This window comes from Equus caballus, chromosome 27 (genome assembly GCF_041296265.1).
Source record: "Equus caballus isolate H_3958 breed thoroughbred chromosome 27, TB-T2T, whole genome shotgun sequence".
In the NCBI taxonomy this organism is placed as follows: Eukaryota; Metazoa; Chordata; class Mammalia; order Perissodactyla; family Equidae; genus Equus; species Equus caballus.
Window position 1 is genome coordinate 42,419,277 of NC_091710.1, and position 13,036 is coordinate 42,432,312.

Sequence of the window (13,036 nt, forward strand, 5' to 3'; positions counted from 1 at the left end):
TTTGTGGCTTGGAAAACGGATTGAATGGAGGCAAGAGCAGAAGCAGGCAGTCCACTCAGGAAGCCATTGCAGTGGTTCAGATAAAAGAGCAGCTTCAATACAGTTATATTAGCGGAAATAGAGAAAAGTAGACAGATTTGGGATATGCTTATAAGAGGATACACGACTTTCTGATGGATTGGGTGAAGAACTGGGACAAGGGGAAGAATCAAGGATGGGTCCTACTTTTTGGCTTGAGTGGACGATGTTGCCATTTAATAAAAATGAGATGACTGAGGGAGGAGCAGGTTAGGGTAAGGGAGGAAAACCTAAGTTTGTTTGAATCTTGCGTTTGATGTATCTGATGAGACACCTAAGTAGAGATGTCAAGTGAAGTGTCTGCAGCTCAGTGATGCAATCAGGACTGAGAAAGAAGTGGGGAGCTATCTGTGGAGCAGTGGTAGTTATGGCACAGAATGGATAAGGTTGCTGAATGAGTGAACAGAGAGAAAAAGGCGGAGGACAGAGACTGGGAGTCCTCCAATATCTAATGGTCAAAAGGAAAGGAGTAGCCGGCAAAGAAGAATGAGAAGGAGCAGCCAGGGAAGGTGAGGAAAACCAGGAGCGTTTTCATCTGGAAAGTCAAATGATGAAATTGTTTCAAGGAGGAGGGAGTGATCATGTGTCTCAAATTCTGCTGAGAGGTGAGTAGAATGAAATGCGGGAAGTAAGAACGTGGAGTAGAGAGACCAGGAAAATTGGTAGATTCAATGGGTTGGCATAAGGCAACTCCAAATAGAATGGACTGAATGTAATACACATGGAGGCCCGATGAGCAAAAAGAAGACAGCATCTGTAGGTCCCTTCTTCCTTAGAATTATATTGTCACCTTGATCACACAACTACCCAAGTAAAGGGGCCAAGATCAAATTTTTAAAATTTTATCACTTCTTTCATTAATTTACCAAGTGGTTCTTGATGCTAATTTGGTTGAGTCTGGTGGAACCATATTTGCTTTGTGTGGTAGACTTGAAATGTCTATTTTCTTCAGGGAACTTCAAATGTCATTATTATCCTACTGAGATGATAATCACACATGGGCCTCAACATTTGGGAAAGCTACAAATGGACTTTGGAAATAGCATTGGAAAAAAGTGGATAAAGCACCAATTTGGGGCTGAGATAAAATTGTGGTGAGGACAAGTTCATCTGTTTTAGCTTTTCTTTCCCCATCTCACAGTCAGAATTCTAAAAAGGTTTTTCACACTTCCTTTAGCATAAGGCAGTAATCATTCGAATGAATTTAGTGGCAGACCGTAGGAGATTTGATTTATGGAATTCATCATCCACGGACTCATTAGGCAATAGTACCGCCCCTCATTTGTCAGTGCTTCTGTTTTCCAGAGACACTATTTTTACATCTTACCTCTAATCACTCCCCAGATTCAACTTTATACATTAAATGCAATCGGCATCAAATTTCCTACAAGATTTTTTATGGCTATTGCCAAGCTGATTCTACAAATTCATAGGAAAGAGCCTATTTGCAATAGTCAGGCTATTTAAAGAAAGACAAGGAGGGGGCTTACATTACTGAAAATCCAAAAATAAATCTGTAGTACTTAAAGCAATGTGGTATTTTGTTCATGAATAGAAAAATAAATCAGAAAAACAAAATGGGAGCCCAGAAGCAGACCCACATGGATATATGGGTATTAGTATATCATAAAATTACTATTTCAAACCTGTGGGAAATGGTGATGGGATAGCTTGATTACCACTTTAATTTATTGATTTTCTAGCTATAGATTTTTGGTTTTGTCTTCGTGGTTGATCTAGAGATTACAATATGCATTTTTAGCTTATCATAATTTACAGAGTTAATGTTGAATTACTTCAGATAAAATATAGGAACCTTGCAGAAGTATGATTTCATTTACCCACCCACCTCCAAGCTTTAGTGCTATTTGTCATGGTACATGTATTTACATGTAATTTAAGATCAATATAGGATTAATTAAGAGGAAAAAATATCCACACACAGGCACATATATACGGGGATGTGTATCCTTTTATATTTGTTACATATTTACTACTGCTGGAGCTCTTCATTCCTTCCTATTAACCTGAGTTGCCATCTGGCACCATCTTCCTTTTCCTTTCAACCTGAAGAACTTCCTTTAAAGGGCCTTTCTTATAGCTCAGGTCTGCAGGTGATGAATTACCTCCGATTCTGATTATCAAAAAATGTCTTCAGGGGCTGGCCCAGTAATGGAGTGGTTAAGTTTGTGTGCTCTGCTTCGGCAGCCCAGGGTTTGTGGGTTCAGATCCCCGGCATGGATCTACATCAAGCCATGCTGTGGTGGCACCCCATATACAAGGTAGAGGAAGACTGGCACAGATGTTAGCTCAGGAACAATTTTCCTTACCAAAAAAAAAAAGTCTTCCATCTGCCTTTATTTTTGGTGTACTGTTTGCTGGTTGACCGTTTTTTCTTTCCACACTTTGTGACAGTGCAGATGTCATATGAAGATTAGTATATTGGATGTAAATCACTGAGCACACTTAGTGAAAGTGCTTAAAGAGAGAAGATAGAATTTGTTCGGGGCTTTCAAGTGTACTCTGAGAATTATAAATGGGCAAGAAGTTACCAGCTCTTCTTGTACTTTGATACATTTCTAAGAACTGTGCTGATTCAGAATAAGGGTTATAAGGTGGGAGGGAGGAGAGAAAAAAACGAAACCACATTGAGAGGTAACACAAGTCTGGAAGGTATAAGATGAGGGAGATGCCCTATATCCCAGGGCTCCTGGGAACACCTGCTCAGAAGATGAACTTGTACCTCCTTCCTTCCTTCCTTATTTCCAGCCCTGCAGACTCCAGGACAACCACCACACTTAGGCATAGATTCGTGACATTCTACAACATGTCAGAGGCTGAACACCTTACAACATTATTGGGAGAAAGAATTTAGTTTAAGTAAAACTAAAAACTAGAGTTTTTTCTCTGTTCTTTTCCTTTGTGGAAGGAAAAAGGAGTGGAATATATGAAGAAAATTGTTGATTCTCCATGTCCCAAAGCAAGACACTTACAATTTGCAGCAGCTTACAACCTTGGAAGAGCGTATTATGAAGGAAAAGGCGTCAAACGATCAGAGGAGGATGCGGAAAGGTAATCTTACGCGAGAACAAGATTCTGTTTAAACCAGATGCTGAAACTAAGAATAACTTGCTTTATCTTTCTCTTTTAGACTGTGGCTTTTTGCCGCAGACAATGGAAATCCAAAAGCTAGTGTGAAGGCTCAAAGTATCCTAGGATTGTATTATTCAACAAAAGAGCCTAAAGAATTAGAAAAGGTAACATTTTTTAATCCTAGCACTATATTTAGATTAATATTTGTTTCACTATTTCTTTTTTGAAAGGTGGGTTGTGAGGAGTAAGTGTGTAATTTTCAATCTCTTACATTTCTTTAAAACGTAAAGGAAATTTACATTTTTGGATCTCAAAGCTCATTTTACCCTTTACTCATCTATGAATGCTACCTTCCCCACCTCTACCAAAGGAGATCTTGGACATGAGAACATTTTGTATGCTACAAAAAGCCACACGTGGGGCTGGCCCAGTGGCATAGTGGTTAAGTTCACATGCTCTATTTCAGCAGCCCAGGGTTCACAGGTTTGGATCCTGGGCACCAGTCATCAAACCATGCTGTGGCAGCATCTCATATACAAAATAGAGGAAGATGGGTACCGATGTTAGCTCAAGGCTAATCTTCCTGAAGTGGGGGGGGAGGGAAGCAACACATATAAAATATTATTTTGGTAATAAAAGCTAAAAGAAGAGGGAGAGTCCTGAAATTAAAGCTTAAATCCTTTTAAGTGTGAATAAATTAATATTTGAGGAAGTAACAAATGATACTAAGAATTAAAAATTAAATCCATTTAAGACTTTTTCAGAAATACAATCTCTTTAACTATCAATGATGGAAACATTTTCCAAGTTACAGGGAGAAGGAAATGTGGGGCCAAGTCCTAATTGTAAGAGGCGTTAAGGGCAAACTTGTAAGAGGACAGAACCACTGGGACCCCCCTCGGCTGAGCAGCCACTTGGGACTAACTTTTTGAATGAATTCAGATTCCTAGTGGCTGAGTATTGAGCCAGTGTGCTCGAGACTACACGCAGCTCTTATCCTTGGCTGCCTTTGATCTCGACAGCTGCTGTCTCTGAGATACACTTGGAGCTCTGACTGTCTCTCAGCATCAGTAGCTGCCCTTCCCCCAGCTCCCTGCGCTGTGCCTCATTGCAGGTGTGTCTCAAAGCCTTTCAGATGCTCAGTTCCTCTTTCCTACCTTCTTGACCCTTCCTCTGAAAAATCTGAACCTCCTGAGACCTGAACTTCTAGACTGACCTCACCTGCACCGTGCAACACACTCACCTTAGCACCCTCTTTTTTAGGTACGTGAACTTGGTGCTAACCTGAAATACCTTTGAGGGGCTAGAACTATTTCCTAGAGATGAATTAATAGTGCTATCTTATAATTAGAGATTTTGTCTTTCCAGTATTCTAATTTCACTTTGTGAATAAAAAGATGAAACTGTGCTTCCTTTAGGCATTTTATTGGCATTCAGAAGCGTGTGGCAATGGGAATCTGGAGTCCCAGGGTGCACTTGGGCTCATGTACTTTTACGGACAAGGCATCCGCCAGGACACTGAAGCTGCCCTGCACTGCTTACGGGAGGCAGCAGAACGTGGAAACGTCTACGCTCAAGGGAATCTTGTGGAGTATTACTATAAGATGAAATTTTTCACAAAGTGTGTTGCATTTTCCAAAAGGTGAATAAGCTGGATGCAAGTATTTACAAAAACTCTTACCAGATGTTCTATGCCAGATGTGTTCATCGAACTTGCTGCAATAGTGTAAATGACGGCTCTTGAGCATCATTTGCGGCTAGTGCAACTGAGGACTGAACTTTTAAATTTCATGTAGCGCATGTAGCTAGTGGCTGCCATACTGGATGGTATAATTCTATGCCGTTAGTCTTCAGCATTTCAGCGCTATTAACTCTGTGTACCAGCTGAGTGATTTTGAGCAAGTTTCTTAACTTTTAGGGGCATCAATTGCTTTATTTATAAGAAGAAAATACTCCTACTGCAGGACTATAAACATAGTGTATATAAAGGACTTAGCTTGGCACATCAGAGATGTTTATTAAGTAAGTTTGAATTTCCTCCTACACTCCTCAGCCATCGGTTTCATAACTGCACAATGGCAATAGAGCTTGATGAAGACTGTAAAGTGAGAATAATGGTGAAAAGATGCCAACACTAACATCTCATAAACTATACGGAAATTTCTCTTCTCTGAGCTCATGCATTTACCCATAATGTACAAAAGCAACATACCAGGAGAAACATACCAGACCTGGATGTCCTCTAGTGGCCATAAGACCATGCTGATGTATTCCCCCCCAGTATCGCCCTCTGGCAGAGCCCACAGCGGGAGGCAGCCCCACAGTGGAGGATGAGGCAGCTGCTTCTCCTCGCTCCTCAACATGCTGGCTTCCAGGCAGCAGGCTGCTTCACGTGTGATCTCCAGTGTTCCACCTCTCCACGCACCCACCTGGTTAAAACCAAGACTTGAAATTGTTCTTAAAATCTTTGCAACTTTCCATCCTTGCCCACATTCCTATTCCCCATAATATTACGGTTGACATGGAGTTGACTAGATTCATTTTCATGCAATGAAGGATGACTTCTTTTTATTGCCCATTTTTTAGCAAAGATAAATGTGCAAGTTTCTTAATGTGTTTTCTGGTCCTATGTGACAAAAGTACAAATTTAAGGTCATCGTTTAAATAAATGATCCAAAGAAACAGAAAATGCTTTTTTCCCTACTGTTTAAACCTGCAAAGTGATATTAAAATATTAATATTACAAGAAAAAAGGAACTTTTCTTTTGTTTTCTAGTGGTCCTTAAGCCTGACGAGTTTACCACAGGGAAGCTGCACAGCAGCCGCCCCAGTGGTCCCTCCCCCCCAGTATTCACTGACTGTGTTATATTTACCCATCAACGCACAACAAACAGCTTAGTCCTTAACAGGCAGAACCAGGGAAATCACTTTGGGCACAAGCACAATTTCTGGACATGTGGTTTGTACAAATGTAAACCATAACTGATGTCCTTTTTAATTCCACAATTTCACATCATAACAGGATTGCCGACTACGATGAGGTTCATGACATCCCCATGATAGCCAAGGTCACGGACTGTCTCCCGGAATTCATCAACAGAGGCATGGCCATGGCGTCCTTCTACCACGCACGCTGTCTTCAGCTTGGCTTGGGTATCACAAAGGATGAAGCAACAGCTAAACAGTATTATTCTAAAGTGAGTAAGCCTGAGAACAAATACAAATTGACTCCAGTAGAAATTTCTGGGCTTTTAGTTGAGACTTGGACATCTTTATGGCTTAGTGTTTTTTCCTAGTTAATTATTGTGCAGATAACCTCTGTCCACAGAGAGTGTCAGACATGCAGACTGTTTACAGACAATTCTGTCAGGTTCTTATTAGCATAATTAAGCTCAGATGATAAAAGTCCTATTTTGATGCAAATTATTCTCTAACTCTGCTATTATCAGCAGCCTAAGGCCCAGCACACCAAGACCTTAAAGCCAGAATATTCAGGATTTCTCTCACCCAGAACAAGTGTGAACCTCTATCCTCATTCTAGTACTTGAATGAAAAGTAGTTTTTTGAAAAGTTTCCTATGCACGACATCTACCACGCTTAGGAGGAATATTCATGAGTTTGAGGTAATCAGTTAAAATAAGCTTTTCCTGTTTTAATCCATGTGATCAATTTATTTAGATCCCAAATGCATTTCACATCTAAAATCAAGCAAATGTTGGAGGCACCATATACAAAAATTAACTCAAAATGGATTAAAGACTTGAATGTAAGACCTGAAACTTCTAGAAGAAAACATAGGCAGTACACTCTTCGACACTGGTCTTAAGCAGCATATTTTCAAGTACCATGTCTGACCGGGCAAGGGAAACAATAAAAAAAATAAACAAATGGGACTACATCAAACTAAAAAGCTTTGCACAGCAAAGGAAACCATCAACAAAACAAAAAGACAACCTAACAATTGGGAGAAGATATTTGCAAAGCATCTATCTGGTAAGTGGTTAATATCCAAAATATACAAAGAACTCATACATCTCAACACCCAAAAAACTAACGACCCAATTGAAAAATGGGCAGAAGATCTGAATAGACATTCCTCCAAAGAAGATATACAGATGGACAACAGGCACATGAAAAGATGTTCAACATCACTATCAGGAAAATGCAAATCAAAATTACCATGAGATATCACCTCACTCCCATCAGAAGGGCTGTAATTGGGGCTGGTCCCATGGCCAAGTGGTTGGTTCGTGCGCTCTGGTTCAGCGGCCAGGGGTTCACTGGTCTAGATCCTGGGCACAGACCTACATGCTGCTCAAGCCATGCTGTGGCTACATCCCACATAGAGAATCTAGAATCACCTACAACTAGGATATACAACTATGTACTGGGGCTTTGGGGAGGGAAAAAAAAAAAGAGTAGGATTGGCAACAGATGTTAGCTCAGGGCCAATCTTCCTCACCAAAAAGCATACTTTTTTTAAAAAAAAAGAAAAGAATGGCTATAATTAACAAGACAGGAAATAACAAGTATTGGAGAGGATGTGGAGAAAAGGGAACCCTCATACACGGCTGGTGGGAGTGTAAACTGGTGCAGCCACTATGGAAAACAGTATGGAGATTCCTCAAAAAATTAAGAATACAACTACCATATGATTCAGCTATTCCACTGCTGGGTATTTACCCAAAGAACATGAAAACACAAATACTTAAAGATACATGCACCCCTATGTTCATCACGGCATTTCTCACAATAGCCAAGACTTGGAAGCAAGCTAGGTGCCCATCAAAGGAAGAATAGATAAAGAAGATGTGGTAATATATAGATGATGGAATACTACTCAGCCATAAAAAATGATGAAATCTGGCCATTTGTGACAACATGGATGGACCTTGAGGGTATTATGTTCAGCAAAATAAGTCAGGGGAGAAAGTCAAATACCATATGATCTCACTCATAAATAGAAGATAAAAACAATAACAAACAATCACATAGAGACAGAGATTGGAGTGCTGATTACCAGAGGGGAAAGAGGGAGGGAGGAGGGCAAAGGGGTGATTAGGCATATATGTATGGTGATGGATGGTAATTAGTCTCTGGGTGGTGAACAGGATGTAATCTACACAGAAATAGAAATAGAATTATGTACACCTGAAATTTAAAAAAAAAATTAATTTTTAAAAGTGAGGAGGGGATGGGGAGGGGGGAATCATTATGAACAGTAACTAAAAGTGAATTTTTTTTCCTCCCCAAATCCCCCCCAGTACATAGCTGTATATTTTCTTTAATTGTGGGTCCTTCTAGTTGTGGCATGTGGGACACTGCCTCAACATGACCTAATGAGCGATGCCATGTCTGTGCCCAGGATCCGAACCCTGGACCGCCAAAGTGGAGTGCATGAACTTAACCACTCGGCCACGGGGCCAGCCCCAATGCAAGTGAATTTTTAAAAAAGAAAAAAAAAAAAAACTACGCATGCCTTAGGGCCATGACATCCATGAAGTCCAAATTAGAATTATATCATCATCACATTTATAAAGCAATTCGTGGAGTGCTGGAAAGCAAATTGTTCAGCTGGAGCAGGGGAAGAAGGCAAGGAACAATTTTTCAAGTCCCTTGCCTGAATCTGATATTACAGCAGTGATTCCCAAACTGGCTGCGTATTAAAATTACCTGGGGATCTTTTAAAAATTCCACAGTCCAGGCCCTCTTTCAGAACAATTAAATCACACCCAGGAGGTGGGACACAGCACATCTGCTGACACTCCTCAGGGCATTCCAACGTGCAGGCAAGTTTGGGAACCCTAAATTATTGTTTCAAATTAAAATTTCCAGAGCATCAAGCCCATATTAACACACTAATACAGGAACAAAGTACACAAATACAATGGACCTTTGAGACATTTACCACTCCACCATTCTATTAGTATGAATAATAGTTGTCTTTAACTTTTTAAAATTTAAACGTTCTCTCTCTCATACCGATTTCCAAACCACATCAATTTCAGATTCTATGCTATCTTTAGTATCCTTTTAAATAAATATAAGCAGAGAAAACTCTGGGTCAAAGATATCCTGAAATGTGGCATATGTTCATCCTAAATAAAACAGCAAAACAAGCAGGTTACAATCTTAGAACTATTTTCCATATGGTGGGAGATAATAGCCCCACTGGATTTTTGGCCATTGTATTTTATGGGAGATACTTTTAAAATGGAGAAAATTCAGAGATAAGCCAGTGAAGGGTTTGGAATCCAGTCAAACAGAAACTGAGCATTTTATTCAGAGACAAAAGGAGACGAGGGGGTCCTGACAGTGGTCTTCACAGACTGAAAGGCTATACACAGAAAAGGAGCTGTCGGGGAGGGAGAATTCTAGCTTTAGATGGCAGTGAGTGATGCTGAAGAGATGGTGGGCTGAGTCAGGAGACCCATGCCTGCTCTCAGCTCTGCCACCGTCAGGCTGGGTGACTCCCAATGACTCTGCCTCTCAGGGTTTCCATGAAGCCAGCGTTATACATTCTCCTAGGACCCTTCAATGATTCTAGAGTACATGGAGGCAAATTTTAGCTTAATACAAAGAAGCATCTTCTAATACAACTTGTCGGAAAGAAAATAAACAAAAAAGCAAGTTTTTCCCACAAGACAGTAACTTCTTGCCCCTAGAAGCAACCATGCAAACATCTAGTGACCAATTGTCATGGGTATTGACGGGACAATTTCTGCATGGAATTAGGTTTGGAGGAGATAACCACTGATGTGTCTTCTGAATTCTTGACATTCTATGAAATTAGGCACTACTACTTATCACTATTTACTTTAGTCATAATAAAACTATATTTTTTCTTTTGTTTCTTTTTTCTTTTTGAGGAAGATTAGCCCTGAGCTAACTGGTGCCAATCCTCCTCTTTTTTTGCTGAGCAAGACTGGCCCTGAGTTAACATCCGTGCCCATCTTCCTCTACTTTATACGTGGGACGCCTACCACAGCATGGCTTGCCAAGCGGCGCCATGTCCGCACCTGGGATCCGAACCGGCAAACCCCGGGCCCCCAAAGTGGAATATGCACACTTAAGTGCTGTGCCACCCGGCCAGCCCCAAAACTATATATTTTAAAATATGATTATTGTAGATGCTGCTATTCATATAATAAGATAATAAGTTTGAGGATAAATGTTAATGCTTTCTATGTTACTTATTTTAATAATTCATAACATAGAATGCTATCATCAGTGCATAAATTCCCTTCAATCTTGGCACTGATAAAATTTTCTCTTTTTCAAATGATAATAGCATGGTTATTTTTAGTATGACCTTTTTTGCACAGGCTCATCTGAACTTCCCTTATTAAGGAATCAGAATAGAAATGCATCTTAATTAAGAAATCCCTTTGAAATTCATTGTACTTTGCTATTCTTAAAAACGAACCGAAAATTTTTTAAAAACAAAGACCCAACAATTCAAAATATATCTAAATAACTGATTCTTTATCTTTGCTTTTAAGGCCTGTCGTCTGAATCCTGCACTGGCAGATGAACTTCACTCTTTAGTTATTCGTCAAAGAATTTAGACCATAATGCATTGCAACAAAGATCGTCCATCCTAACACCTTAAAAGGTGGGTATTCTTATAGTAGCTATGTTTGATTATTTTCTGCATCCCAAGTGATGTTATCCTGGGTGTTTTACTGATGACACAATACCTTCATTCTTGAATCTGTATCCTATAATTTTGCAACTTAAAGCCTACCTACAGGATCAAGACCTGTCAGAAGTGTCTTCAAAGATCCAGCTCTTAGCCTAGACCGGCCAAGACCACTTCAATACTGAAACCAGTCCATACAGCAAATATCTTTTCCTTTCTTTAAATACAAAGTATCCCAGAAGACTTAGTATAGTCTTAGTTTTAGTAACTTCAGAAGTATAAATGCTACAAACTTATAAAAAACACCATTTAAAAGTTTAATTTTTAAAATTTCTTTGATCTTTACTTTTATGAATTTTGGATAGTAAATTTTTAATTTTAGTTTATTGTTTGTCATTTAAAAATTTTAAATTCAAACTTCACAAAACTAAGAAAAAGAAAGAAATGTGAAGAAACTTTCAGATAACATTTTTTTCAAGTCCGTGCGGCGTTTGTCCTCCCGAGGCTGTGAAAGCTAACACTGCATTAAGGCTTTTGGAACATCTGGTATTCCTGAAAGACACTCTTATAAAATTTGGCTACTTTACTATAAACTTCAAAAAAAAGTGGCTTTAAGAAATTGTTTAGAATCTTGCCCCCCATATCTTGCCTTAACAATCTTAATTTAATGAGTAAAATAACGGCTATATTCCTGATAAGATAATCAATTAAAGCAAGACGTTCCTTTGTGCCTCAACTCATTTTCCACATTTGAAAAACCTTTGGTTTATTTCAAAGCAAGATAAAATGTGAAAAAATCTCAATAAATCGTCTATCAATATAAGAACTATAACTAAATATTGTTAAAAAAATTAGCAAGAGGCTTTCCTTCTATCAGTGACATGTGTGAAGGCAAAAGGTGACAGTAAATATAGCAGGATCCATATGAGGAAGATGTATAGCGATTTACATCTGTGAAACAAATATATTGAATTAACGATACCTTAACCATACCTTCTTTGTAAATATATTAAACTGATGTGGCTTTATTTTATAAACCACAACCATCCTTTCCAAAAGTGGATTTAAACAAGACCTCATCTTAGTGGGACAATGCAATTAACATGTAGGTGCCAGTCACCAAAGAAGTATTGTACAGCAGAAAATTACTTGCTCTTGTTTCACGTTCTGGTTTGTCTAAATTATTTGAACTTTGTGTGTGTGCATGTGTGTGAGGAAGATTGGCCCTGAGCTAACATCTGTTGCCGATATTCCTCTTTCTGCTTGAGGAAGATTGTCACTGAGCTAACATCTCTGCCAATCTTCCTCTATCTTATGCGGGATGCCGGCACAGCGTGGCTTGACGAGTGATGCTAGATCCGTGCCCAGGATCCGAACCCATGAACCCTGGGCCACCAAGCAGAGTGAGCAAACTAAACCACTACACCACCAGGCCAGCCTCAATTTGAACTTCATTTTGTCTTTACACAGAGGGAAGAAATTTCACTGGACTCAGGTCTGTGAGATACACTCAAATGGTCACATACTTCTCCCCAAATCTCTTAAAAAGTATAAACTTAAGCCACCCCTGAAGACCAGTCCTTTTCCTTTAAAATCTGTACCGAAGACTCTCTATTCTTCCCCAGGAAAGAGACGTTTCAATATCTCAAGCCCATTACAAGACTTCATAATACCTAACAAATCTCTTTCTACAATAATAAGCCCACTCACTTCGCTCTTGTTAATACCATCCATAAACATTCCTTCAATCATCTGAAGATCTAAATTCCCAGCCAGTGTCCTCGTCTCCATACGTCATCCAGTTCCTTAAGCCTTTCATGGGAATGTAATAAGGCAGTGCATGTTGACTTGCATCGCACAGTTAATAGATCTGCTATCTTTCTTCATCCCAAAGTAAAGACCACTTTTTTAACTGTCATTAACATACAGGTCTGAGAAATGCTAAATGCAGGAATTTGACATGTGACACGTGGTAATGTGCTATGCTTAAATGTCTTCCGTGAATCCAACAGAGGATTTAAAATTTCACTTCACTGTCATTACCACAAAGCTGGTGCTCCTGGCACAGGTGAGCCCCTGCAACTACCACTGCCACAGACCACGGCATCCACCTCGACCTGAGAGGGAGCCAGTCACTGACTCAAGAGAGTTGAAGATTCCAGATCATTAATTAAAAAAAAAAAAAGAAAGAAATCAAAACTTCTGTAAGATTCCTGATAGGTG

At 39.5% G+C, this 13,036-nt stretch overlaps 2 protein-coding genes across 13 annotated transcripts in view; one reads left to right on the forward strand and one right to left on the reverse strand.

Moving 5' to 3' along the window:
* Positions 1-13,036, forward strand: part of LRP2BP (LRP2 binding protein) — a 42,007-nt gene that overhangs the window by 24,637 nt on the left and 4,334 nt on the right. For 6 of the 11 annotated variants that reach the window (XR_011433312.1, XR_011433310.1, XR_011433308.1 and 3 more), the window contains 5 exons: positions 3,008-3,150; positions 3,230-3,335; positions 4,590-4,813; positions 6,194-6,368; positions 10,674-10,786. Coding sequence is in view for 6 of the 11 variants with exons in the window: in XM_070253166.1 (XP_070109267.1) it covers positions 3,008-3,150; positions 3,230-3,335; positions 4,590-4,813; positions 6,194-6,368; positions 10,674-10,739 (714 nt within the window). In the remaining 5 variants the exon portion in view is untranslated. Of the gene's footprint in view, positions 1-3,007; positions 3,151-3,229; positions 3,336-4,589; positions 4,814-6,193; positions 6,369-10,673; positions 10,787-12,742; positions 13,007-13,036 lie in introns of those variants that run through there. The other 5 variants (XM_070253167.1, XM_070253170.1, XM_005606385.4 and 2 more) reach the window with 2 other exon arrangements.
* SNX25 (sorting nexin 25) overlaps positions 1-13,036 on the reverse strand; it is a 165,387-nt gene that overhangs the window by 16,178 nt on the left and 136,173 nt on the right. The window lies entirely within an intron of this gene.